We start from the raw sequence: 27,907 nt of genomic DNA, 5'->3' as shown, positions 1-27,907 counted from the left end.
CTTTGGGATGGAAGGTACTGTCATTGAATAGGGATCAAGAAAACCAGCTGTCATATAGATTATTCCAAATTTATTTTGAGATATACGTCACTTTATCCTCTGGTATTGATGTTTAAGGGGTTAAAATATCTGTCATATAACTGACTTAGTGAATTTAGATTATGCAATACTAAACTGATTGACCTCAACAAGAAGAAATCAGGATACTTAGTTTGTTATTAATTCTGCACTAGTGTTTATTCTTGTGCCTCTGGTGATATAACCATGTTGATTAACATAATAGTAAAGGTAACATAGCTACATGGTTTCTCTCCTACATGACACCTTTGTTTTCCAAATTTCTGATGCAGAACCACTTAAACTCTGTCAGATCAGGGGAAGAGTGAGTCTTCTTTAAATATGCCAAAGAATTAAGTATTTAATGTTTGCAACTCTTTAAAAATCTATCTTGAAACATGAAGAGCACCTATTGATCTGTCTCTAGAACACAGGCGGATAAAATAATTCCTTGGGGGATTTGCTTTTCGAGGCCAACTGATTTAATTTCTGCTTTATTTGGTAAATGAATGTTTAAACAGCTGTTCACTGGAGGAATGCTCCCTGCACCTGTTCTTAAATTGATAGGTGGCAGCATCTCACCTACCTTCAGCCACCTAAAAGACAAGCAGCAACTATAAGGAATTTTCAAGTCCATAGAGAACAACGACTACTTGCAGCATCTTTCCTCCATCCTAAAAGAAACACCTAAAGTGACTGGATGTGGAGTTCCTAACTGGATGTCAAGTTTCCCAGTCTAATCAAAGGAAAGAGGCAAACCCCATGAAATGTGTCTGTGACACCACACACCTCAGTTTTGAATGGAAACAATAGAAAAAATTGATCTCACCTGTGGGAAGAAAAGAGGCTTTTCAATTCCATAAAGTATTTTCCCTGAACAGATTGTTACAGGAAAATTTAAATTTAATGACAATCTGGCATTATAATTTTAAAATGTAGTGGAGTACCTTTTTTCCTCTGCCTTTTTTTTTCTATTTTTTGAGAACACCACTGAAAAAGTACAAATTAGAAACAGGGTGACTGCTGTAATCTGACCAGCTGTAGGGGCTAATTAATTCTACCTGCAAGATCTAAATAGAAATTTCATATCATACCATCTTAAAGGCTTTAATATTTTAAGAAAAAATACAGCTCTTCCTTTTTTTCTGAATTTTATGCAATTTAGAAAAATATCTTCATAATCAATATGGGATAGTTGTACAATTCCTATTGTCTGTAACTATAACACAGTTATATATATCCTAGTACGTGGTACAACTATATGGTATATCAGGATAAAAATATTTACTCAAGTGGGAGGATAAACTAAAAAATTACCCTCTTGCTACAGGGGTTCAATAGAAGTCCTTCAGCAAGAACTTCAAAAGCAAATGAAAGAATTGAAATGTAGCAAGTAGGACAGTATATGCAGTTTACTCCCCATCTCTATGAAAATCATGGTTTTAATAACCTCAGTAATGTTTTGGTATATATCATACTTATGTTAACAACGGTTTCATACTGTTATTACTGTTATTACGTTACTGTTATTACCCTGGTGGGGGCAAGCATGGCTTTTTGGCCTTTACCCCAACTATGAAATGAAATTAGTGCCCTTTTCTGTCTTAAAATACAGTATAGAGGAATAATGAGCTCCTTTCCACTGCTGAGAATTTCCACTTCACAAACATTTTTTTTAGAGTTGTGTTATCTGTGAAACAATTACCTTACTAAAGCCACTGAGGTTTCATTTGCCCCTCACCAAACAACACAATGAGAAAAATCATTTTGTTATAAAGTTTTTCTTTTTTGTTTTTCAGAGCTGTGTATGCAAAGGTAAAGTCCCTGCTTTTGTGATAGCACAAAAGGTAGCAAGGTAAGAACAACTACATTTTCCTTTATTAAAATTAGCGTATATACATGGAAATTATTAATATGTTAGTTCAGTTGATAGAGTGAGTATATTTAGTGTGTTTACAACATTACATGATGTTTGAACACCAACAGAACCACTGCCTGAGTCACTAGGTCCCTTTCACAGACTCCTAACAAATGCCCACAGCTCCATTTCCCTGGCAGCAGCTCTCCTGTTACAAATTTCACAATGCCATCAAGAGTGTCATGAGTGTCATGTTCAGTGCTTCCCTCTTTCCATCTCTGGACCCTGTTCCCCCTCCCTTTTCCAGTTCCTGAAGGAAAGCTACATTCACTGCCATCCAACAGATAAATCTCTTGTGGATCAAAACGGGGGATGAGTTCCTGGGTCCTAATCACAAACACCTTGCCAGCACTGAAGGAACAGCATCAAATCCGTCAGCAGTAACAGATCCATGGCTCTGCCCGGTGCCAGGAGCAGTTTGGCAGAGGCTCTGAGTGGCTTTTACTCAAACCTGAATTACACAAATGCCAAAAATTCTTTGAAACTCCCGCTTGCAGTGGAAAAACAACTGATTCACAATGAAGAGGCATTATTGAAGGAGTCATGGTTGCAATTCAGGCTCACCCTGAACACAGGGATTGCCCTATTAAGCCTTAGCAACAGATTCCAGACATCTATAAAGATTTAGGATTGTGATTACTCCCACTGATTGGCACATCTGGCTGGTAAAGAATTAGTCACAACTTTACTCCTGTACTTCTTGTACCAGGAAAAATGTCATGTTGCACCACAGAAAACACTGTTAGTCTTACTAGGAAGCTTCATTTTAGTGTTGCAGAAAGTTTCTCTCAAAGTAAATATGTTCATTATTAAAATACATTTACATAAGTGGGAAAGGAGAATAGTAATATTTTCAGTAAAATCTCCATGTTTATTTTTAATCATCTTAGTTGGTCTAACCTAACTTTCTCTTAACTAGTGAAATTGAGACCAGTTGAAAAACTAGAAAAAAAATAAGCTGCCCACTAATAGAGAAATATTAGTAAGAATGAACACTCACAACTTGCCTTCATCACTTCCATGTTAAATCACTGAGCAATTTGTAGGGAGGAGTGAGTCATTGTTTACACTGATGAAGATTTTCATGCAGCTTTGGAAAATCAGGACGATGACATTAATCAATATGTTTTGATAACTGTTGAATGTTAAGAAATTCTTCAACCCGAAAATCTTCTGTTCTTGTTGATCTGTGGAGAAGAAGGTGTGGATAAAATTGCCCGTGCTGTATGAAGGCGAGTGAGGGTGTTAGGAGAGCACAGGGCTGCTCTGGATCCGGGCAGCCCACTTTGGCTGCAGGGAGGGGGAGCGAGCTCAGGGGAGGCAGCTCCAGGACTTTGTTTTTCCTGCGAGCTGGTACCGCACCCCCTCCAGCGGCACATCCTGGGATAGCGTTAATCCTTTTGTCTTTCTTTGGACGCTGGTGGATGAAATAAACTATTTGTTGTAAAAAGCTACGCCTATTTATGATACAGATCTCACCATCACTTCATAATGCAATTCTTACATTCGTCTTAAGTTATTCTGGTATTATATTCTATCTTTAGATATATTTTTATTTTATTTTAATTCAGAAGCTATTTAAAATCTGGTGAGTTTGTGGGATTTTGAGGAGTGAGAATTTGTGTAGGGACAAGCCAAAGAATTTTGGCTTCCCGGAGATGTCTTTTGGATCCTGTCTTGTACATCAAATAAGACACACAAACTTCTGCACAGAAGAATTTCAGATGCTTGCTTTGTAAAACTTCATATAAAGTAGAAGGAAAATAGACTCTGAGAGACTTGATAACCACATCCTCTCTCTCCTACATCATGCTGTGATGTAAAAGGCCTTGAACAGACAGCTCTTCACTGCTGTAAAATTGAACATGCTAAATTGCTGCTGTCTTAACAGCTGAAACACCTTTTCTGTGAGCTTCTAGGCTTGAAGCACTTTATTTAAACCAAGACTTACATCTTCATTATATTTAACTGAGAACTGAAAATGCACTTTCCACTGTAGCTCAGCCTCCTGTATTCTGTTTGTGTAACTTCAATTTTCTGTTTCCTTTACATAGTTTTTTTATTTGAACTAGATCTTAAAAAAAAACAACAACAAACCACACGTGAAAAAGTAGTTGGCTGTCTTAATCTCTGAGACTCAGAACAATTTTAGAAGTTTGTCACTTAAAGCAAGCTTATTTTATTCTGTCTGAATGGTTTTGCAGCATTTGTCTCCCACTGCTTTTTTTCCTTGGCTTGCATGAAGAGAGGTATTGGTGGTTTGGAACTGACCTTGCTGTAGAGCAGCAGCCATTAAGTTTGCTGACTACAAATTAGGGCTGCTATGATGGATTTGGATTTGTGTTGCTAAACATGTTGGAGGAATATTAACCAGGAATATGTATCAGCTGCTTTCTTAAACTTTTCATGCTGCCAGCGGACTTCTGTACTCTGCAAAATCTTGAGTATTGTTGTGTTTTGAGGGCTTCAGCCATACTTAGGAGCATGTTACCTCCTTCAGCAGTGCCATGGCAGCCCATAGATGGGCCACAAAAACAGATCAGTGTGGGCAAGAGTAATACATCTGCCACGGTAGCAGAAAGGGGTACTGAAAGTAATTAATGCCTTAGAAATAGGCTATCAAAAGGAGAATTCACGGATATTTTAAGAACTTAATTCTCTTAATATTTACAGGGTGAAAAAGGCTTTCCTGGTATTCCAGGTCCACCTGGTCAAAGAGGCTTTCCTGGTCCAGAAGGGCCTCCAGGGCCACAGGGACCAAAGGTAGGTATGTATGTGAGACAGAGAGAGACACACACAGAAACTACTGTACTCTACTGTGAAAGTCAGCTATGACTGTGTAGACAATTCTGTTTTAAAAACCAAAACCAAACTAAAACCTGTTTCAGAGTTTCTCATTTGGTGAGGGATATTATTTGTTCACCAGCTTCAATGGTCATTTTAGATTGAGTCAAAGCAGCTGATGCAACCATGGACTTTTGTTGTCAGTCGTCCATTGGCCAGTGCTAAAGCACTGAATGGCAATGAACATGGATCTGAACAGATTTTTGCAGCACAGCCTCAATTTTTGTCTTAACATCTATTAATATTTTGACATGGGTCAGGGAAAAAAAAGGTAACAAGCTACTATTTAGACAAATATGAAAAACAGGTTTAAGAAAATGTGAAGGGAAAGGTGGTTTTTAAGATAAATCTTGGTCTGTTTAGGAAATACCTAGTTGCCTGCAGCAGGGAGAGAGTGACTCCAGTGACTTGAGCTTGCTTTCTTTCCTGTATGTCTAAACTAAGGCTGAATATGAAAGACTTCTGCATAAGGAGAAAAAAACCCAACGTCAAATAAATTGTGCATTAAAACATTTTATTTATATTTGTCCTGAAGAACAGTAATCTTGCTGTCATCAATAAATTGATGCTGGTGAATAAATTATTTCCATGTAAATATGGTGTTCACTCAACCACAGTATAAATCAGGAAGGTACTGCCCCAATCACATCATGTCTAGGACCTTCACTAATGTGACTACAGCAGTTAACCACAGCTTTAAACAAATGGGGTTTATAGTTTTCATTTGCTTAGGTATTGTTGCATTATTGTGCCCTATCTGGTTTCTGCAATACTTTGTGGAAGTGATACCCGGGGTAGATTTCATACATGTTGTGAGCCATTTATTTGAACTCATTGAGGTGTTTAGTAGAGCATTTCCCTTTTAATAAGTGATAATAACTTCTGCAAGAATGGCCAAAAGTAGGGATAGTTTATCTAGCAAGCAGATCTCTGTTAGCCTGGATGCCATCTGTTGTAGTGTTTGCCAGTCAGCTTCTATTCCATGCCTGTACATTTTCTTAAACACAATGTGGCCCAGCATTTTAGAAGTTATGTTTTTGTCCACGTTTCCCATTTCCTTTCTGGGGGCAATAAAATTTTCTTGGTAGCAATAAAGCTCCAAGCATCTTGAAAGAATTCTAGCAGGTTCTGTGACAGTGCTGTGTCACTGCTGCACTCTTTGCTGTCATCTTTCAGCCTTGCTCTCCCACTCCGTTTAGCCCCCTTTCAGCCTGCTCCTGGTTTTCTTTTCCAAGTTCAACAGTGCAGGTGAGAGTACATTGTATGTGGACATCACCCATATCTGGGAACCTTCCAGCTATTTCCTCCCAGGGAAGCATTTCCAGCTCTCACAGTTTGAACAAATCCATGGCAACCTGTTTCTCAACATACACTGTTACCTTTTTGACCTATGATGAGACATATCATACAGATTTCTTCACTGGGAGAGTATGAGGATGGTGAGGCCCTGGAAGAGGTTCCCCATCCTTAGAAGTGTTCAAGGCCAGGTTGGATGAGACTTTGAGCAACCTGGTCTAGTGCAAGGTGGCACTGCCCATGGGAGGGAGGCTGGAACTAGATGGTCTTTGAGGTCTCTTCCACCCTGAATCATTCTGTGATTCCATGATACATCCTCTGAAAACACTGAAAGGGAGGGCAGGACACCAAGATTTATGGGAGTTGTATTAAACAGTTGTTTGCTTTAGTGTCTGTAGTAGGCAAATAATTTATTTATCTACATAGTTTTGTGTGCACATATTGATATTGAGATTAAAAATATTGCATGTCCCACTGACATATTTGTGCTTTTTCTCATTTCTATTGAAATACATTGTTTTCTATTTGTGACCCAGGGTTCTCCAGGGCTTACAGGCTTAGTTGGACCCAAAGGTATACGAGTAAGTGTTTACATTTTAAACAAACTTTTATGTTTTAAATGTTGTGTTAAATTCCAACTTGGTTCAATAATATATGAAAATAAAAGCAAAACATTGTAACATTGTATATGATTTTAAAGTATGGTTAAAATTTATGACAGTGCATGCACACACATTATTTATTTTTAGAGCTTTTCCTTTTTTTGCCAGACTTTATGTAGGTTCATGCTGTATGTATTTAATATTTGGGAGTGCTATGAAAAAGTCAGACTGGAATTCCATGAAGAGGTTTATTTCTGGGGTTTTTTTCTGTGTGCAAATCCAGTTTATGTTAACAGTGTGTAAGCTACCATTCTGCTTGATTCACAGACAGAAGAGTTAAGGAAATAATGATCTCTTGATAGAATCAACTTCTTATGAATGTGATCAAAATAAAACTGCTTTTGTTTAATATTTGTAATATTATTCCTGTGGTTTTATATGATTAGGGACTCCCAGGAATACCCGGATTTTCAGGTCCTCCAGGCCTTCCAGTAAGTAAAAACGTAACCAATTTAACCATTTGTCTCTTGTTACAGCCTTCAGTGCCCAATTATCCTCAGCTCAATGTGCTCACTGTAGTCTCAACATCAACTTTGTCTCTGTCAATTGGCCTAGAGATAAAAATCTTGGCATCAGCAATTCTTACTCATTGTAATGATTTAAGAATACATTGTAATCTGTCAAGTCTTGTGAAACACTGCTCCAACATAAACTTTTCAGTGTTTCTGTAGGGCAATATGAATGTGCAAAAACAAAGCCTGTGTCAATTTTGTGCCTCTTTTTAGGGTGAACCGGGATCTGTTGGGCCTCCTGGGCGCCCGGGGGTTCCAGGATGCAACGGCACAAAGGTACAAACCAAGCTGAATGTTCTGGAGATTGTTTGGCTGTGCTTGGGAATGGCCAAAAGTATTCTAAATTCCACCCCCCCACACCTCCCCCAATATACAAAAACCTCAATTTGTTTTGGTTTGTGACTTTATCAGTTAGAAAAAGCTGGAATCATGAGGTCAGAGGAAGGAAAAGTGCTGCCTTTTTGTGCAAGATAGATAATTAAACTTTGCTAGAAGTTAAGAATAATGTTTGATATTTTGACAGATAAACTTCATTCATTTAATCCAGAAGACCCAATCAGTTTTGTCCAACATGTCCTTCTGTTGCAATGGGTTATAGAAGAGATGGTTAATTAATTTTATTTCTCCAGTATCTAGCTTGCAGTTGACAATTCATAAGTCCTGAAAGTAATTAAAAGACATAATGTTAAGTTACAGATTTACTGGATTTTCTTTGCTTTGTGAGCAAATGCTTCCTGTATTCTGAAAAAGGGAATCAGAATACTGCCTCCTACAGAAAATCATACATTTCTAGTGTAACAGTGAACTGAGCTGACAGCAAGTAAAGCCTGGTGTCTGGGGCAGAACTTGAGACCCATACAATGCTATGTTCCCCTTGTAGCAAAATATGGTGGTAATGCACTCCCAGTTTTAGTGTGATGACATAAAAAACTTCTTTTATAATCACATTTTCTAAAAGCAGACTAAATAGTAAACAATAATATGCATTAACAATCACTGTTACTGCTTTCAGGGTGACCAAGGATTTCCAGGTCCTCCAGGTAGAAGAGGGGCTCCAGGTGTTCCAGTAGGTGTCTGTGAAATTCATGATTGGGGGCATTCCTACCACATAGAGCCAGTCACTGAAGGAGAGTAAAGCCTCACATTAGCTCATAATGACAACAGTTGAAATATATAGATATCTCCATTTTATCAGTATGAAAACTGTGTGGTAAAGAGAGCAAAGTTAAAAGTAATGCTTTACTGGCTGCATGTTGGGCCTCAACTTCTTAGTTAATGAGTGCATGACATTCATTGACTGGAGTTAGCTCTTTAGTCTCAAGGGATATTCATGAAAATTTACCACTTACATCTCTAAACATGTCAAAAATATATGTAAAATATTGCATAAATATCTTTGGGGTAAAAATGGCTTAATTAAGTTGATAAGAATCATGAATTAAACCCAGAGCTTCTCATTCTGGGTGCATTACTTTAACCCTAGGATTTGGGTTTTTTGTCTGCAGAAATGTGTTTTTAAGAGAAATTTCTGAACAAATAGAAAAGAAATGCTCTCTGTCAAGTTCCAGTGGCTTCAAATCTAATAACTTCTAAACATGAACTTTATTTTACCAGCATTCCTGGTTTTATTTTTTTATTCATTTATTAAGGTCAGGCTTCAAAACAGTTCTGCCTTCACTTGTAGAGTTGTACCTGTGACATATTTTTTAACAATATGCCCTTTCTTCTTTAATTGAAGTCTGGCATAATAAACCCAACTATACACCTTCTTCGTGGAAATAAATAACTCAAAGAGCAGCAAGGTTAGAGAATATTTAGCATATCCTTTGAGCACTGTCTCTTTTCTGTTTTAATATGACTGTTCTTCTTCCTAGGGTATTGATGGTATCAAAGGAGAGAAGGTCAGTTATTTGCATCATATTACACAAAGTATCTATTGGTTATCAACAATTTGTGTGTATGTCTGCTGCTGGAAAAGAGTTCTTAACGTCACCATTCCTGGGAAACAGAAGGTTTACTGTCCAGTGGAAGCAACCACAAAGTTTGGTGCTTCATTTGTATGTGTACCATTCACCTCAGGTTACAAAATGGTATATAATTGTTTTTCCCTTAAGCTACTGTTACTGCATGCAAGGAATTTAACACTTTCAAACACACAAGGAACTAAGCTCCTCCCCCAAACAGGTTATGAATCCATAGGAAAATCTGCAGATGGACTAAAGAGTATTTTAAAGGGTTAAAAAGAATCAAAAATAAATTGAAGGCAAGGACAGTGCATGAGTAATGTAGGTATATCTGGAAAGAAGACTGCTCCTAACAGAGAGCTGGAATGACGGAAAAAGGTATATTTTGTTTAATAAAATCTTTTTTAAATGTAGAATTATCCATAGTGGACAATTTCCGTCATTATGCAGTTCTGATGCTGCTTATTTCCCTACAAACTGTATTAGAAGATTTGTTTCACTAGAGAGTTCTACAGCATAACTTTTATCTTTCTTTTTATCTAATTGTCCAGGGGTCCCCTGCAGGTGGATATAGCCAAGAGTATGGTGCAAAAGGTGATCCTGGATTGCCAGGAATGCCTGGACTTCAGGTAACTCAAAATTAAGACAATGAAACAGATATATGTAATAATATAAAATAATATAAAAAACTCATTATCTATAATATCAGTAGGTATTCAAAATATGTTGTATTTTACATAATTTAAATGTATTATTTATTTAATATAGAGACAGTATTTTTCACAACTATGTCACTAATTTCTAAACAAAAAACAATTCTGTGCCTTGAATTATTAACTTTACATAATCTGATCAATACTATATATTAGAAGTCTCTCTTCTGGCTTTACAAAGAGTACACCAAGACAATTGTAGTTAACTTTGCCATCAGAACCAATGGTGTCCATTATGTGTTAGTAAAGTGAGATGGGCCAGTCAGGCTGCAGACAAACAGTTCTTTAGATATGGAGAAAAACTGGTCATAGATTTATGAGTTTACCCCTACATTAGAATAGAATAGAATAGAATAGAATAGAATAGAATAGAATAGAATAGAATAGAATAGAATAGAGCAGAATAGTTGGAAGGGACCTATAATAGCCATCTAGTCCAACTGCTGAAATTCCCAGTGAAGGAAGATTGAACAGATTAGACCAACTCAACTTCTAGAATACTAACAAAGGACAGTATGGTCTATATTTTAAAAATGGACATTAATAGACAGAGCAGACATTTCTTTTGAGTATTGCATAAGCAGAGAGCATTAAATTACAAAGAAAATTTTAAAAATATTTTTTCATTTCTTTGAAAGCAAAGCCTTAAAATATAGGGTTTATTGAATAGAATATTTGAAAGATTGAAGGCTTATTAGGACCCTTAATAGGATTATATGGATTATGAATCCACATTTCTCAGAAGAATTACATCCTCACTTGAGTAGTTTAGTTTTAGAACAGATACATTTTCTCGTGTTTCAAAACATACAGCAACCAATGAAGCAGTGAGGAAGAGTTAAAATTCTGTGTTATCCTGAGAACTTAAAAAGAAATTCAGGAACAGTGCTGCTCTTCTGTTTGCCATTCAGTTCATTGGTGATTTGCTCATAATCTTGCCAGAGATTTATTCCTGTTTCTTTTTTAATATGTAGGGTGCCCAGGGTGCTCAAGGATATCCTGGGGAACTTGGACCACAGGGCCCTCCAGGACCTTTAGTGAGTATGAACTTATATCTCCTTTGTTACTTTAACCTTTGACTGTCCCTAAACCCTATGGAATTACACAAATACAAGTACCTGACTCTCCCAGACTTATTTGAGGTCTAGACACACGTGTATGTAAAATCCATGTGCCTCTGCACACATCTGATTTCTTGTTTTCAGTTTCTTTTGATTATTTTTATGCATGATAATTTCTCTGTTTTCAGAGGCATCCTTGTCTACATAGGCATAACTTTTAATTCCCAAATGACTACCCATTCATTCACTTTAAATACTAATATATATATATATATATAACTTTGAGAGATGTATGTTTGCAACTAGACTGTATAAACAGTCTGTCACCCACTGAAAAATGACTTGTGGTTGTAAAAGTGGAAGAAAAAATAAAAATAGTGATATAATTCATCATTTGAAGATGAGGTCTTCAAAACACCTATATCAGTGCTGAAGACTGTGATTTTTTTTAATTAAGGATAATTTTTTTCCTTTTCTTTAGGGCATGCCAGGGAAAGCAGGACCTCCTGGACCTAAGGTAGTCTCAGATTGGTAATAAAAATGAAGACTTTCTATTATGTGTAACATCAATTAACTCATTTTTATATATGTTTTTAAAATTTTTTAAAAAATAATTTTGGGGGATTTTTTTACAGGGTCTTATGGGACTGAAAGTAATAGGAAGCAAAGGAAGAAAGGTAATTCCATAAAAAGTGTAAAACATTTTGTAAGTTTTGCATCTGCGTTCTGCATGTTCTGATATGCTGTGGTGAAATGTTTGGGGAAGTAAGTAGCGTGAAATAAAAGTTTTCAGTATATATGTGGAAGTGTTTTGCTGGAAAATGTTGGAAAACCATACTGTCTGTTAATGACTCTATTTTTCTGTTTTTCTTTCTAGGGTGACACGGGGTTAACTGGCCCCCCTGGACCACCAGGAACTGTCATTGTGACGCTGAGTGGACCAGACAACATGACGGTAGTAAAGTTGTTACATATCCTGTTCAGATAAGCCACCTCCCTAGGTTTCACTTCAAGGGGACATTTTCATCTTCATTTTCTTCTTCATTTACTTTTACCCACCCTAACATTTTCCAGGCTTGTTCAGTTAGATATTAAGCTCTGCTTAGAGTGTGTCTGTACAGCCAGCTCAACTGGAGCCTGTGTGTCCATGTGCACATCTGCACCATGCCACTGGAATGCTGCATGGATCCACCTGCTGTGGATCTCGGAGTACATGAAGAGGAAATCACTTTTAGCTTCCCCAAATCAATGTGTATTTTCTGAATGGCTCTCAAAGCCACAGCTGTGTTGAACCTCCCGGCCTTGTCACTGAAAATATCAGGACTCTGAGCTACCAGAGTGACAAAAAAGCTTGCAACATGTTCATGTACAAATTGTAGTTTGTTTTCTCATTGCTTTTGCTGAAACATGAGTAATCATGGAAAGTGTTGGGAAGACAATAAATACTGAAGAAAGGAAATATTCTGATTCAGTTTTCATTTTAAGTATTGCTTTGTGATTAAAATGCTTGATTTTTACCCTTATATAGAAATTAAACAGCATTTATTTTAAGTATTCACATATTAACAGGACAGGTCCTCAACCTGATCTTGACTCTGTTTTTCTTATTCAATTTTCAACTAATCCATGGATGTAGCAAAACTCCTTCTCCATTTAGTGCTAAAATAAAAAGTGAATTTTGCACAAAAGTGTATTGAGGAGGGAAGAGAAGGATCACAGAAGCAAGATTCAGCCTTTAGGCACAGCAGCTCTCCCTGTTTAAATCAAATATGGACCACTTGGAGCACTTTACAGTCACAGCTGTGGCAGTTGATCGTGGGGAAATGGCAATTTTTCAAAGACATTGGGCCTTAAGGTTTAAAAAAACCTCAAAAATTGTTACATAACCAGGTAGTGATTAGGCAGTCCCTAAACTTTGGCTTTACAGTGATCTTAGGTTGTGGCCCAATACATGATGGTGCTATACAATGATCTAATCTTATGTCCACAGAGGTAAGGGTGGTGTGAGCAGCCACTGCATTTATGTTTGGGAAGGAACTGTAGCTCCAGTGAAGCAACTAAGGTTTATTTGGGTTTTTGCTTGCTACTTTTTGCCCTTTGTGGGGATATTTACTGCAGTCCCCCTGCATGCAATCACAAGTAGGTTATTTTGACCTTGTTCTGTTCTGAAATACATGCAGAACCAGTTTCTTTTTCAGGCATCATACATTTAGTCAGGAGCACTGATAGGAAGTTTCTGTTTCTTAGTCACTTACATAGAACCATCTCTGCTTAAAGAAGCTTGCTGGTGACATAAGGATTTCCCATCTGGGGCATTATGGTAAGCACAGAAAAATCCAAGAGACCATAGTAAATTCTTCTTTTCTGTGTAATAGGATTTGAAAGGAGAGAAAGGAGAAAAAGGATCAAGAGGACTTCCAGGGCCCATGGGGTTTACAGTAAGTGACCAGAAGTAAATCCGTAAAATCCAGATGTTCAGGCAGCATCAGCTACTATTAGTACTCTAGATGCTACTCTTTAGAGTCCAGTATTTACACCACTTATTTCAACCTCTAATGACAAGAATAAAACTAATTAATAGACCTATTAACAGCACTCTAATTGTACTTTATATTATTTTAAAGATTAAAAAAATTATAAAATATATATTTAATTTAGCAAATGGGAGTCTCAAAACATGAGTATTTTGAGTGTGGTTTTGTTACAGGGCCCGGTTGGTGATTCTCAAAGTGAAAAGGGTGACCGAGGAGAACCTGGAGCAGAGGTGTGTGCAAACAATTGGATACACGTATGTTAGTCTGTTCTGCAAAGCAGTTTTAAACTGGTTTTGCTGTCCAGTATTTGTTTCAATGCCACTCTGAGCAAAATTTCTTAGATTCAAAAGCTCTTTCATGCAGTAAAACCAGATGAGAGCTGATAGTCAGGTGACTGTTCCTATAGGCTCACACAGAGTAAAGGTCAGGTGATGATGGGTGCACTTCTATTTGTTTTGCTATAAAGGTTCTGCTGTTGCAACTTAGTAAAAAATGTGCTCTTCTAAACGTGGACAGGCTTTATAGTGTGAGTGTATATGTAGAAGAGAATTAAAAACACTGAGTTTACTTAAGACAGCAGACTGAAATTAGTACACTCAACCAGCAGCCATGTGGAGATATAAAAAGTTGCCTAAGAGAGTTATTCTGTTAACCAGGATAGTATGTAAAAAAATAATGTGTTTAATTTAAAAATCATACATATTGAAATATAATTTACTTGAGTATATCTCCACTTGGAGGATAATTAAATGGAAATCTGCTACTTTGCCTTCAAATGGCTTGCAAACTTTCAGATAAAAGCTAATCAATGTGATTGCAGGTTCTTAGTAATTAAACTGTATGAATGTATAACAAGATACCAATATATAAGCAGGGGAGAACCTTAAAACAGCCAAATAAATCAAAATTTTTTGACATTTTCTGAACAAAACATTTTGATTTCAGATACATTATGGAAGCAATATTAAGAAAAATAATTTTCAACTTAAATATTTAATTCAGTCCAAATGTATATGTTTTTGTGACTTTTCTCGTGCTTCTTCTGGTTGCAATAAATTTTCTTCCTCAAGGAAAGGTAGAAGACAAGACCCTGGTACTACCAGAGTATTGTTCTTTCTTCAATTTTATGATGCTGTAACAATGATGATATTACAGAGCAACTTGGTTGTTATTCCTAAACATGATGAAAATTTTAATTTCCATTTGAGTTACTGGTATAAAATACTAAAAGTTCTCACTATCCAATGTGTGTTATTACTCTGCGTTTCTTCCACATTATGTCTTCTGTTTGTGAAAGCTCTGTCCTGTCACGCAGTATTTTTTTTTTAACTCTTATTAATTGACCTCTCCCTTCCCCCCTTGCAGAGAAAATAGTAGAGCACCCTTACTTTTCTGCATATTGCTCTGGAAGAATGCTAAGGAAATACAAAAACACACTATTTTGTGCAAGCAAGTTTTGAGCCTGTGGTGATGACATTTCAGCTCCCCTTCATCTCTTCTGTATTGTCATCTTTGGATAAGTTCTAACATCTTTTGTTGTTATTCTGTAGAGAGGAAAAAAAATCTAAATTATTCTTTCTTCTCAGTTGTTCTGAGCTCAACATCCCCCTTCTCCCCCCTTTTGTCTTTTCACTGTCTTTCTGCTGTGGATTTTAATGAACCAGGTCTTCCTCATTTCTCCCTTCAAGGTGGAAAGCTAGGGATCCATATTCAGAATTGTGTTTTCATTTCATTCTGTTTCTCTCCCCTTTCTCCCCCTTCTCTCCCTTTCCTTTGTTTTCTTTTCTTATTGTTGTTATGAATTGCTTAAAACTGTTTTGTTGCCACACCAGACACCAGACACCAGACCCCAGCAGAACACTGCTGACTGCTCTGTGCCATTGAGAACAGCAGATACCTCTGGCACGCTGCCTCCCTCTGTTCTCACTTATCCATCTACTGCCATGCTTCAGATACCTTTGAAGTGCACTCCCTATTCTTCTTCATGAAGTCATTTTTCTTCCAGTCTCCTCTTGCAGGAAATGGGGTTAAGAGTGAAGTTTTCCTTCAGTATCCTCACCACTAGAAGAACTGCTTGCTGCTCTGTTGTTTTATGATTTGTCTTCCTTCTGCAAGAACCTGATTTTGCATCAGACTTTCTGCACTTGCCTGGCACTTTCTGCTGGTGAAGTCTGTCACAAATAATCCTCCACAAAAGGAGGAATGTCTGTGGAATATCTTGTTACCTGTTTTGTAGAGTTTTACGAACATTACTTATGATTAATGAACACTTTAAAAATAACCTTAATGGCTTTTTACAGTTTATACAGACCTAGCATATGGTTATGTGCACAGCATCTAGTTGCTATGGTCTTTGAACGCAATGACTCCAGTTTAATTTTTTTAATTTTATTTTATGTTTTTCCTTTGTAGGGTAAACCTGGAAAAGAAGGTGCCCCAGGTCCACCTGGCTTACCGGTAATGAAGGAAGCCTTCTAAATGTTTTCTAAGTAATAGTCATCTCTTTGTCACAGTTGTATCTTCCTGTCACAGCTTTTTCTCACTGCATAATGAAAATGTTTGAAAATGTTAATTTGCATACACTGAAGCATTTGCTTTCACACCATGGAACATACCATGTCCACATAGAGAGGCTCAGTTCATAGATGTTGTTTCTTCTGTGTAAAATCAAAGTCAGCAGCTTGCTACTGACTGTCTAATGAATTTGAGACACACTCAAAGTTGTGCAAAATTAATTCTGCTGAGTTTTATTCTGGTTAGTGACATTGAAATTTTTGCAGAAGAGTTATACCTTCCCTTTGACATAAATTGAGAAGAAAAATGAATAGTTTTTAATCACTAGAATCAAAGAAATTTTTTTACCAAGAAAAGTTATTGTCAGGGTCACAGCTGTCTTGGCCTGAAACAAGATGACTAATAGATATTAGACTGTCATTTTGTCAGCATATAATTCTTAATTTTGCTTATAGAATGGCATATTTTATCTCATTTGTGGATTAATTTAAAAGCTGAAGTTGTTCAAATGTATTTGAAATACTATATTCAGTTGCTAAAATATCAATTCTTTTATTTACTTCACTTCCACTTGCACAACGTCATTAGAGTCACAGTGACCTTACAAATATCTTATCAACATTCCTCCTGCCAGAATAGCCCATTTCACATGTATCCTACTAAAATATCTCTGTCATGCTAAAATGACCTTCACAGACAGTCTAAACACATTCCAGTCTGACAAAGCACATGGAATGACAGACTACAAAGCTCTGTTAACAGAAAGAAAGGTTTCTGTCATGGCAAAGACATGTCATTGCTCTGTTCCCATTTCAGCTTCACTAACCAGCAGTGCATTCAGCTGCATAAGCCTGCAAGAAGTCCCTTTGCCTTGCACATGCACAACTGCAGAAAGCCTTAGTCTGTTCTACCTGGTCTTGCTGACACCTCTTGAGATCACACAGACTGACCAAGTTCTGGGAGAGGATTGTTGAACGTGAGAGCCTCACATTGGGTTCAGTTTCTCCCCTTTGAGAAATAGTTTGCAGAGGGAGAACAAATCAGAGAGTCTCCATCTTGGGAGTGTTGGAGTGTGCTATAATAAAGGTTTGGATGGGAGACCTGTGGCATTTCCTACAGACAGGGAACTCTGCCTCAAACTGGGACTTTCACTGAGAATTCTTCCCCTGAGCAAGTCACATTCACCTTGCCAGCACCATGAAAGATTGAAGCTTTACATTTTAGATCTTACTGATGTCAGTGCTAAAAGATTCATCCTCATTGTGTACTGTCATCTGCAGGGACAAAAGGGTGAACAGGGCAGACCAGGACTGGCTGGAAGGCAAGGAGCTAAGGTATTATCTAGTGGTTTTGTCATTGCTTTTAGGAGTGAGGATAAGTTATGCTTGGGGGATATTATATAATTGAGGGTGAGGATAAGTTATGTTTGAAGGTTATTAAATAATTTCATTTATCACTGTATATACTACTTGTTTTACTTGACCTAAGAGATGAGAAGTAATGATATCATGGAATAAGGAATGGATCAGCTGAAATGGACTGTGTTTGAACTGGTGTCCATCTATGCCTGCTCAGCTCCTGTAGTTTTTGGTGTATGTGGCTGAATAGTTGTGCAAGCAACAGACTGGATGGTGAAGGACTGGTCAGGAGCAGAAGTTCTTCCTTAATGTTATGACAAGTGGGTAAATGTCATTCCATGTATTGTTTTTAATAAACAAACCCATCTCTGTCTTTGATGAAGGGGATGAAGGGAAACCCTGGTCCACCTGGAGCTTGTGGTCGAGTAAGTGCAAATTATCTTCATGATATCATTTTTCTAAACCATTAGAATAAGAATAAACCACACTGACTATATGAGGCAACAGTGGATATTCTGTGATGCTCTAATGGCTTGGCTTTCACAAGTTACTGGTACTGCTGGGATTTCACAGAGATGGCATCTTCATGTGGAGCTGGATGCAGGATGAGTGTCTGATGCTGCAATTTTGGCAGGATATTGGACTGTCAAAGAATGGTTACAAAAATTCACAGGAGTTAGTATTTAAACCAATTTCTAATCAGTTCCAGAACAGGTGGCATTCACTGTAAAATCCTAAGACTTTTTAAAGAAAGCAAGAGCTGCCATGAGTATGATTTCTCTGCCTAGCCATGCTGTTTCCCTTGTGGCTTTCATAAAGGCCCCATGTGCACCTAATGGAAACCTGCTGCTCAAATCATTTAAAAGAAATAGCTTTGTAAAAAGCTTGATTTTTTTATGATGTTGATAGAATACTAAACAAACCACTGCTTTCAAAAAATCTGTAGGAGAAAAGTAAAAATTTTGAATTTTAATTTTAAGCAGTTTTTCGTTAATTTTAAAATTGGTGCATTAGTAGTCAGTTTAAATTTCAATGTGATGTTTATGTATCAAGGCACAGTAATTATTGTAATAATGATTTGCCAGTAGTGGTGCTCATGCAAAATAATCCAGAAAAGAGCAAAAATTTGTAGTTATAAAAAAGAGTTACAGCAAATTGTCTTTTGATTTTGCCTGTCATTTGTAGAAACTACGAAACATCATAATATTAAACTTTAATAAATTAAGTATTAATTTTTATAGGAATTACTTTTAAAATCATTAGATAATTTAAAAGACTAGCCTAGATATAGCTGTTGCTGCTTTGAGCCAGTGGATTAGCCTGAGTGATCCTAGAGATTTCTTTCCAGAATATTTTCTATTTCATGGCTACCATCATATTCATGACTGGGCCTCCAACTTACAATTTGCCTGTATAATTGCATCTGCAGGCAGAGATGTTCTCTGAGTGTTGAGGAACTGAGCTGAAAGCTCAGCCCCATCTATTTTACAGGTCTCTTGGCATTGTCTCTGTATAGCAATTATGATTTCACTTCTGGTTGCTTGTAATTACCATGTGATTAGCAAGGGCTCATGGTGTCACAACATCAAAATTATGAATGAGATTGTAACTTTGTTTTAGCCAAATGTTCAATGTGAGGGACTGTGCTTCTCAATTCTTCTTGCAAATCTTTCTTTTCTTATCATCTTTCTCTTAAGACGGAATATTATGATTATGTGGTTGGTGAAAAAGGAGATGAAGGACCCCCTGGACCTCCTGGACCAAAAGGTCAACGTGGCATTCCTGGTGAGTGGGACATCAAAACTAGAATTTTAGAACAGCAGTCCACTCAAAGGGCTTGTTGCAGACTACACTTCGAGCACCCAGCAACTTTCTTCTGCCTTTACCAAAATATTTCCTAAACTCCCATCAAATTGCAGACTTGAAATGGGTTTTAAGATTTTCATCTATGGCATTATTTCCTCTTAAAAGTAATTGTCAGTGTGCAACAGTTGCCTGAGTGTTAGAATTCTACTCAGGAAAAACAAAATTCTTATTTTATCTTTTAAGCTTAAAATGCAGAAGATCAAAGTCTGTAGTTCAATTTTATTGAATAGTGACTTTGAAGAGGATAAAGTGGTTTAACTCAAGTTCTTTTACAGGGCCACAGGGTCCTCCTGGAGATGCTGGAAGACCAGGTATGTAAAATAATCCAGTACCAATAATAAAATACATTGTTCTTCCTGTCTGTTATACCGAATCAGGTTTGTGAAATCTTACTTTCAGGTGACTTTAAATCTATCTCTAAGTGGTAAAAAATTGTCATGTAAAAGCTTTGAGGGGTCAAGTACTTAGGTTAAAGATCATGTTAAATGTCTTTAGATTCTCATTGTGATTATTTAATATATTACAAGATAAAAAAAGATTTCTGGGATGAACACAGTGTGCTTGTCTGTCATTCATCCTATTGAGTACTTACTTGGCTTTGAAATTCCACTTCTTCTTTAACTCTGTTCTTGTATTATCTCCTCTGTGGTTAGGTGTGTCAAGACCTGGTCTGAGAGGTCCTCCAGGATTTCCTGGGCCAAAAGGAACAAAAGGAGAGAAAGGACAAACTGGCTTGTGTATTGTAGGCCCTCCAGGACCACCTGGTATTACTGGCAGACCTGGTTCTATTGGATTACCAGGTCCTCCAGGAGAACCAGGTGATGTGTCAGTACGGTATTTATCATGAAGAACAAATCCAGAGTCATCTTAATATCTAAGGCAGGAGATTATGCAAATATATCACTTATAGAGTATATTTTGGGTAATGTGGTTGTATATAAATTCTCTTTGAAATTTTGTTTTAGGATACCCATGAAAACATGTATGTAACACAGGTCTGTCCTCCATTGCTAGTGAGTTTCTCTGGGAATATACAATGACTTCCCAAAATAAACATTTCTCCCTTTTTGTATAACTGTGACTGTAAAAATAGTCTACATAAAACCAAGGAAGACTAATAAGAGAAAATTTGTTCTTAAAATTAATTCTTCCAAAAGTCGTAGTAAATCTGTAAAACTAAATTCAGAAGGGGCTAATCTGAAAGCTAGAAAAATAGAGAAGTTGCATACCTCCAGAGGTCTTAGCAGGCCTTAGAGGAGATTTGAAGTTCTGGAAGCATGAAAATGTATCAGTAGCATTTTATAAAACTTCTAGAAAATGTATTATCTAGGAATATCTCTTTAACTAGGAGTACCAACAGGATCATGTTTCTTTTATATGAGGTATTGCCAAAAAATGTTTTTTTGATGTAACACTAATGTAGTCCTACTCTTTTATCTCTCTTTAAAAATATATTTGTCCCCCAAATATATTAGCTTAGGAAGAACTTGATGCGTGTTCTGTTTTTCTAAAGTAATAGTAAATGAAGCAGAATAATTCTGAAAGATAAATGAACAGCATTCATAATTTAGGCTTAATAAAAAGTTTACCTTCCATTTGTTGTAAAAGAAAGAATTATGTTCCTATTGATTCAAATGAAATGAAATGGAAATACTTTCTCCAGAAGGGACCGTGCTTTTAAAAGTCTAGATAGATGGATCCAATAATCTGCTGAGATTTACTTTGGCATTACCATATTTATCCTCAAGTACTTCTAGTTGAAGGTGGTTTGGATTTTTCCAGGTAGTTCTCTCTTTTAGATGAATCATAGAATATCTCAAGTTGGAAGGGACCCATAAGGGTCAGAATACTGTCTCCAGCTCATCCCTGCAACTTTTTTCTCTCTTAACAACTAGAGAATTGTCTGAATAACCTGCTGATGTAATGGTGCCGTGCTCATTTCATTAACAGGTGGAGTAACATTCAGAAGAGGCCTGCCAGGATTTCCTGGAGAACCAGGATGTGTAGGACCTCCAGGACCTCCAGGAGATACTGGCATGAAAGGTCAGTTCCAGAAAAGTATCACTCACAAGTAGATGGTACAATCCACTAATCTTCATCTTAATTTTATTTTAAGACATTTGACAATTTCAGAGATTTAAGGAAATTCATTGGGGATAGCAAGATGTCTTCCTCACCTTACATCTCTCCTCCATCTAAAAGAGCAGTGCATGTGCCAGCACTGCACACCAGTTGTACAGCACTGCACAGGGTGTAGATCTTCACTGGAACAAACAATTATTACAGACTGGTAGGGTTTTGTACTCTCCTGTTGGTAGGGTCAATGCTAACAGTTGGTCTCTGAAAGAAGTTTCCTTCTGCAAATTTCACCCATAGGAGCTGCTGAATCCTTTTGCTTTTTGTCAGACAGAATGACCCTGGCTGTCACAGAGCCATGTTAGTTCAAAGAGTATGTTCCTTTCTTCTTTCACGAGAATTTGGCTTATCAGTGGAGTGACTGTATCCAAATTGTTTACTAAAGCTTAACTTGAAAAAATCAAGAGATTTAAACCAAATGTTCCTGCCTTTTCAATTAAATGTAGTCAGTTCTGATTTGCTGTCTGAGCACAGGTAATTTAGTACTGTGTTGGATGTCATCTTCCAACAAAATTGAGATAATGATTCTACTGCTCTCTGGCCAAAAAGTGTTATCCATCCTCTATAACAAAATGTGTAGCACTCTAGTTAAGCTTCACCATGACTTGCTGTGGAACAACTAATGAATTGTTTTCATTCTAGGTGATGATGCTGGCATGTGTATTGATTGCAGCTACATTCCAGGAATACCTGGTCTTCCTGGTTCTCCTGGGCCACGTGGTCAGGATGGCATGCCTGGTAAATTATCTTGTTGTTCCTAACAGAGTAGTAGGAAATGCCAATAATTTTGTTTTAAGCATGAGAAGCAGGTATGGGCATGTCCGCAGGATGCAGTCCTTGGACTAGCCCTGAGGAGGTGATGAGTGGGAGAGCCTGATGCAGCTCCATCTGCTGAGAGCAGCACAAATCTACAAGAGAAGTCAGAGTGCTAATAGGCTTAGGCAGAGCCTGAAGCTGAGTCAGTCTATGACAATGCAGGCAATGTAACAAGCAGAAACATTCAGTGCTGAGCTTGTCAAAATCCATGTCCTTTCTTTCCATTTTCTTTACAAAATATACTGTTTCTTTTGCAGGTAGAGAAGGAACAACAGGTCCAAAAGGTTCTCCAGGTTCTCCAGGAGCACCAGGGTTTCCAGGGGCTCAAGTAAGACTTTGGTTTTTCAGATTAATGTCCAGATCTCACAAGAATTATTTCAGAGAAACCTCATGGCTTGTGTCACCCAGTGTCGTACTGGCTGATCTCAACAGGTTTTTTTCAGGTAGCAATGAGTGTGTCTGCCTGGGAGGTGAGGCAGAGCCTGTGATGTATGGCACCTTTACTTGAGCCTGGTTTGCTCAGGGCAGCAAGTTCAGCCCAGGCAGTGAGGCAGGAAAATACCTATGTAATTAAGCTGTGCTGCATTTCATGGTGGTGAGACTGCTTCTTCTGCCTGGTATGGAGAGTTTATAGTTGTCTTCTGTTCTTCCATAATCATAGTGGTGGCTGTAAAGCATATATGGAGCTTTGTGTGCTGTGATCTTTGTCAGACTTCTTACATTTCTTGTTTCCACAGCTGTTGAGGAAAACTTACTTCTTATAATGCCCTTGTCAGGGGTGCAAAGGCCAGTCCCTCTTGGGAAATATGATGAAGAGGGAAGGCCAACACCTGCTGCCATATACATACTGTTTGGTGGTTCTAACTTGTGCCTGCAGTAGTAATTATTTTAGGGAAATTACAGTCAGTGCTGTCCAATAAAAAATCATGCACAAGTATTCTTTGTGGTGGTTGTTGTACAGAATGAGTCTGCTAACAGGGTTTTCTAGGAGGCTCCCAAGAGTTCCTGAGCCCAAGATCACAAGAGCCCAGTGTGCTTGGAGCTTGTACTGGTTTGGCTGGGATAGAGTACCCACTTTGTAACCTGTGGGAAAAAGCCAGCTAGGAACAGAGCCAGCTATGGCACATACAGTGTCCCCTGGGGAGATACTTCTGTGCAGAGGAGAAATCCCTAATCAGGTTTTAAGGTACTGTCTTATCATTCTTTTTGTGACATGGTCTTAAATTATCCTGCATCATTCCATCTTATAGTAGCATAAATGAAATGATAATCAAGTCCAAAAGGAGTAAAGGCAGGAGAAAAAGAAAAAAACAAACACAACCCGATGTTCACTGGAGTGTGCCATTACAGTGAGTAAATATGAGAATGAAGAGAATCCCTCTGAGGTATTTAATTAAAAAAGAAAAAAAAAATTAAAACAGCTGACATATGTCTAGCACTGAAATTGTTTTGATTACTCTGTTCCAGGGACCTCCAGGCTTTAGAGGAGATCAAGGACAGAAAGGATCAAAAGGTGAGCCAGGATATGTGCATCCAGAAGGGCCAAAAGGTGAGCGAGGAGATCCAGGAGCCAGGGGAGACAAAGGAAGGAGAGGTTCAAGTGGATTTCTGGGAAGACCTGGCTCTAAAGGATCCAAGGGCTCTAAAGGTGAAGAGGTGGGTATGCATTGTTTGCAATTAATATAGAAATCATGAAAACCTGTAATTATTTTATCTTGTACAGCACTCTGTTTAATCTGTGCAGGTACTTCAACTGAATATCCCCTGCCTGACTTAGGGTACTGTTTTCAGCTATACCAACCAATATGCGTGAAAGAATGAAAGGAAATATTCTTATGTAATACCAGAGAGAGGCCAGTGTAGGCACATGGTGCTGGAAAACCTCAGCAGTCTATTGATGTGTTAGTTTGGGTATTTATATTGGAGCATTATGTTGGATTCCTGGGATGAATAAGATCTTTTAAAAAAAGACTTTTTTCCTGACTTCATATAATGCTTAATAATTCAAATAGGTCCTGTTCAGTCTTTAAGGATTAATCTTCAGTCAGGCCTGAGAGAACACAAAAGCTGGGAGGGCTGACCTTAAAACTAGGATGGTTAGAGCAGAGCTCAGCAGAAACAAAAAGTGATGATTGTTATTGTGTTATGTTGGCTGTGAAACTGTTAACATGATTCAGATACAACTGTCTCTAAACCTGACTCCACAGCATTCAAGGAGAATCAGAGCTGAGGTGGTTTTAGGGGGTTTTTTTGCCAAATCAGTTTTAAAACAGAAAAAAAAAAGTGTACAGTGTAACACCACAGTGACTGAAAAAATCAAGCTATTATATTTATTTGTACTATTTCCCTCTTAGTAGCCCTCTATTTGTAACCACTGATATTAAAATTTATATTCCTTTAATCACAAGTAAATCAGAGCAAAAATTTCTCTTAAATTAGCAGAGCTACTCTGTTACTAAAATAATACAAGATTACAGTCAGAGAATTAGGCACTGTATTATGAAAGCTGGTGTGAAAAGCAAGTAATGCTTGGTATACATGTGTAATCATTAGGGACTGGCTGGTTCAAAAGGAGACAGAGGACTACCTGGATTGCCTGGCAGACTTGGGCTTCCTGGAGAAATGGGGCTTCCTGGACTGCCAGGATATGGACCACCAGGAATAAGAGGTTTTAAAGGCTCTAAAGGAATACCAGGTCCACCTGGATTACCTGGAGAAGCTGGTTTGTAACTTCGTATTTTACTCTGTTTTACCAATGTTAAAGAGCACTTGATTGAACTTGCAGAGATAGACTGAAGTCAAAGACAAAATTTTGAAAACATAGGATGTTTTTCCTTTCCATGATGTTTCCACAGTGTTGTTCCAACTTTGGTCCCACTGAAGGTAATAGCAAAAGTCCTGGGTTCATAAGATAATTGAGGTTGGAAGGGACTCTATGCAATCTTTACTCCAAACTGCTGCTCAGATCGGGGACATCTGTGAGGTCAATCAAGTTACTCATGGCATTATCCAGTTGGTCCTTGAAAACCTCCAGGGACAAAGCACATTATCCCTGGGCAACCTGTTCCAGTGCTTGATTGTCTTCATTGTGAAAAAAAAAGTATTTTAACATGTATCCAGTCATCATCAGTAGTGTGAGCTAAATCAGCAAGGTAAAATAGGAAGGGCATAATAATTTCTGAGTGTTGAAAACATACCAGTGAATGTATTTACAGGCAGCATAATCTGGAAGAACTCAATTGAACAGCAGATATAGTCAAGGTTGCTTAAAGATAATGCCCATGGAGTTGCAGATTAAGCATTTCTCAATTGCATCATTTTCCTAGTGACTCTCTGCTTCATTTTCTGGGTCTCCAGTAGACTGTAGGAGGGCTGAGGGGAAGACTGCAGGTGGGCTTGGTGTCAATAAAATGATTTTACTTTATGAAGCCAGGATTTGAAGGCTTTTCAAAGTCTGTTGAACTTTCAGAAACATGGAAAACTGTAGAAGACTACATTTTTAACCAATTAGATTGATCACTAATATTTTTAAATGCTTAAGATTACATATTGCCAAGCTATATGCCTTTGTAATACTTGATGATATGTTTCCTGAAGGTCTGAAAGGAGAGACCAGTAGGGCAACTCCACTACCTGCATTGCCAGGACCTCAAGGACCAGATGGTTTACCTGGACCCCCAGGAGTACCTGGTGAGTACATCTGCACTAGATGCAGGAAAATCAGGGATTAACTGATTAGGATTTCTCTCCCAGCTTTGGCCAGGTAAAACTGTTGGGTTACTTTGAAAAAGCTATATAAAGGATTTCTGTGGTACAGAAACTTTGGGATTAGCTGCAACATTCCCTTTCAAGAAAACCAGTGGAAATGGATGTGAATAGGAAGGGCACACAGGGCCATGTCCAAGGTGTGCAGTATGGCAGAGATTCCGAGCAATCCTATGCTTTGAGTTGGTTTCTCCAAGAACTGGAAATATTTGGTGCATGTGCTGCAGCTTGTATATCCAGAAAGGTGCTTCTGGCATAGTTTTGACAAAAACATATCCTAAATTATACTGAGACTGCTGCAACCTTTAAAACAGAAGGAATAAAATTAGGTTAAAGCACTCTTTGTGAAGGCCTTGGCCCTTCTCATGCTTTGCAGAGGCACAGTCGAAAAGTAACAGTATTATTACTCTGTTCCTGGTTACTTTCTGACATGACTTCTACTAACCCTTGAACTAAAATATTAAGAACCCAAGTCTCCCCTTTTGGGGAGAGGTTCCAACTTGGATTCTTGGTGGGATTTTTTTTGGCTGTTGGTGTTCTAAATTTTGCAGAGTTTTTGAATGGACCAAAGGACAGTAAGTGACAGAGTAACCATAATGTGTCTTGGCAAGGGTTTTGTAGAACAATAGTCCTTAAAACTGCTCTGAACAGCATAGGAAATTTTTTGACAGTTTTATGGTAGCTTCTGTTCCATGCCTCACCCCTATAATATGTGTTTGTATCCTCTCAAGAAGTGGAAGATTTTTATCTGCACATAGCTGTTCCCAGGAATCTGGAATTTGGCCAGATTGCATAAAAACAACTCACAGACTCATACCTGCTTTGACACTGGGAATGCAATTAGCATTTTAACTGTGAAAACTTGCAGTGGGGGAGAAATAGTATCTAAGTTCTAATATGATCTACAGTCATGTCCTAATTAACAATAATAAAGTATAACACAACTTATCTTGCAAGCTGATGTTCTGTGGTAAGGTATTTCACAGTTTGCTTTTTTTCTTTGTACAGGTAGGGTTGGAGCAAGAGGTCAGCCAGGTGATTCAGGACATTCAGGGCCAACAGGTGACACAGGCTATCCAGGGCTTGGGTTTCCTGGAAACCCAGGTCCAAAAGGTAAAATACACATTTTGATCTTCTTCCAAAAAACAAAGCAAAACCAAGGAAATCTACCTTTTTTTTTTTTTTTTTTCAGTATACCCTAAAAGTAATTAGCAAGTAAAAAAAAAAAAAAAAATCAATGAACATTTGTCAGACAGGTAAATGTTTTTAGCAGTCTTGTAATTTACTGCTTTAAGTCTTAGAAATTGCAAGTTTGAAATATTTTGAAGTATTTCAGAGTATCAAGTATCAAAGCTGACAGAAGGAAGGTATTTTAAGACATTGATGCTTTCTGGAATACTGCCCAAACAGGTGCAGCCACCTCATCTGAGTGCCACCCTTATTTCAGATGCATTCTCTTTACCTGGATATGTGTTTACAAAGACAGAGCTGTAGAACTGTCAGTTATTTTTAATCAGTTTTGGTTCTGTACAATGCAATACCTGTTCTAACATGCAGGTAATAGAAAGCATTTTGAATATTGCAAATTTGGCCATTCCCATGCAAAGTCATTCCCATGCACCCTTTGAACACTAGAAATACTTAGCAATTCTCATAATCCTGTAAGGACAGGATGAAAAAATAAAAGCTCTGATACCAAAACTACTACCAAGCTGCTCATTGAAGAAAGTAGGGAAAGAAGGGAACTGACATCAGAATAGCTTGACTTTAGAAAAAAGACTGCCATATTAAATAATTGGTTTGAAACAAGTAACCAGTGTTACAGTCAACACTGAGGGAACGTCTATTGGGGAATATGTAAGGAACAAGATGCAAAGTGTCACATCAACTC

At 37.7% G+C, this 27,907-nt stretch overlaps 1 protein-coding gene across 1 annotated transcript in view; it reads left to right on the top strand.

Annotated features, from left to right (window-relative positions):
- Nucleotides 1–27,907, top strand: part of COL4A3 (collagen type IV alpha 3 chain) — a 61,413-nt gene that overhangs the window by 11,613 nt on the left and 21,893 nt on the right. The window contains 28 exon segments of the mRNA XM_032698038.1: nucleotides 1,857–1,875; nucleotides 1,878–1,912; nucleotides 4,649–4,738; nucleotides 6,652–6,696; nucleotides 7,164–7,208; nucleotides 7,503–7,565; nucleotides 8,302–8,355; nucleotides 9,164–9,190; nucleotides 9,805–9,882; nucleotides 10,941–11,003; nucleotides 11,509–11,544; nucleotides 11,663–11,704; nucleotides 11,905–11,982; nucleotides 13,403–13,465; nucleotides 13,735–13,791; nucleotides 15,974–16,018; nucleotides 17,356–17,409; nucleotides 17,817–17,858; nucleotides 19,131–19,218; nucleotides 19,575–19,610; nucleotides 19,953–20,117; nucleotides 21,250–21,342; nucleotides 22,078–22,173; nucleotides 22,509–22,579; nucleotides 23,719–23,907; nucleotides 24,805–24,973; nucleotides 25,849–25,941; nucleotides 27,025–27,129. Coding sequence (XP_032553929.1) covers nucleotides 1,857–1,875; nucleotides 1,878–1,912; nucleotides 4,649–4,738; nucleotides 6,652–6,696; nucleotides 7,164–7,208; nucleotides 7,503–7,565; nucleotides 8,302–8,355; nucleotides 9,164–9,190; nucleotides 9,805–9,882; nucleotides 10,941–11,003; nucleotides 11,509–11,544; nucleotides 11,663–11,704; nucleotides 11,905–11,982; nucleotides 13,403–13,465; nucleotides 13,735–13,791; nucleotides 15,974–16,018; nucleotides 17,356–17,409; nucleotides 17,817–17,858; nucleotides 19,131–19,218; nucleotides 19,575–19,610; nucleotides 19,953–20,117; nucleotides 21,250–21,342; nucleotides 22,078–22,173; nucleotides 22,509–22,579; nucleotides 23,719–23,907; nucleotides 24,805–24,973; nucleotides 25,849–25,941; nucleotides 27,025–27,129 — 2,041 coding nt within the window.

This window comes from Chiroxiphia lanceolata, chromosome 10 (genome assembly GCF_009829145.1).
Source record: "Chiroxiphia lanceolata isolate bChiLan1 chromosome 10, bChiLan1.pri, whole genome shotgun sequence".
NCBI lineage: Eukaryota > Metazoa > Chordata > Aves > Passeriformes > Pipridae > Chiroxiphia > Chiroxiphia lanceolata.
The sequence above is the reverse complement of the archived record's forward strand: the minus strand, read 5'-3'. Positions and strand labels throughout refer to the sequence as shown.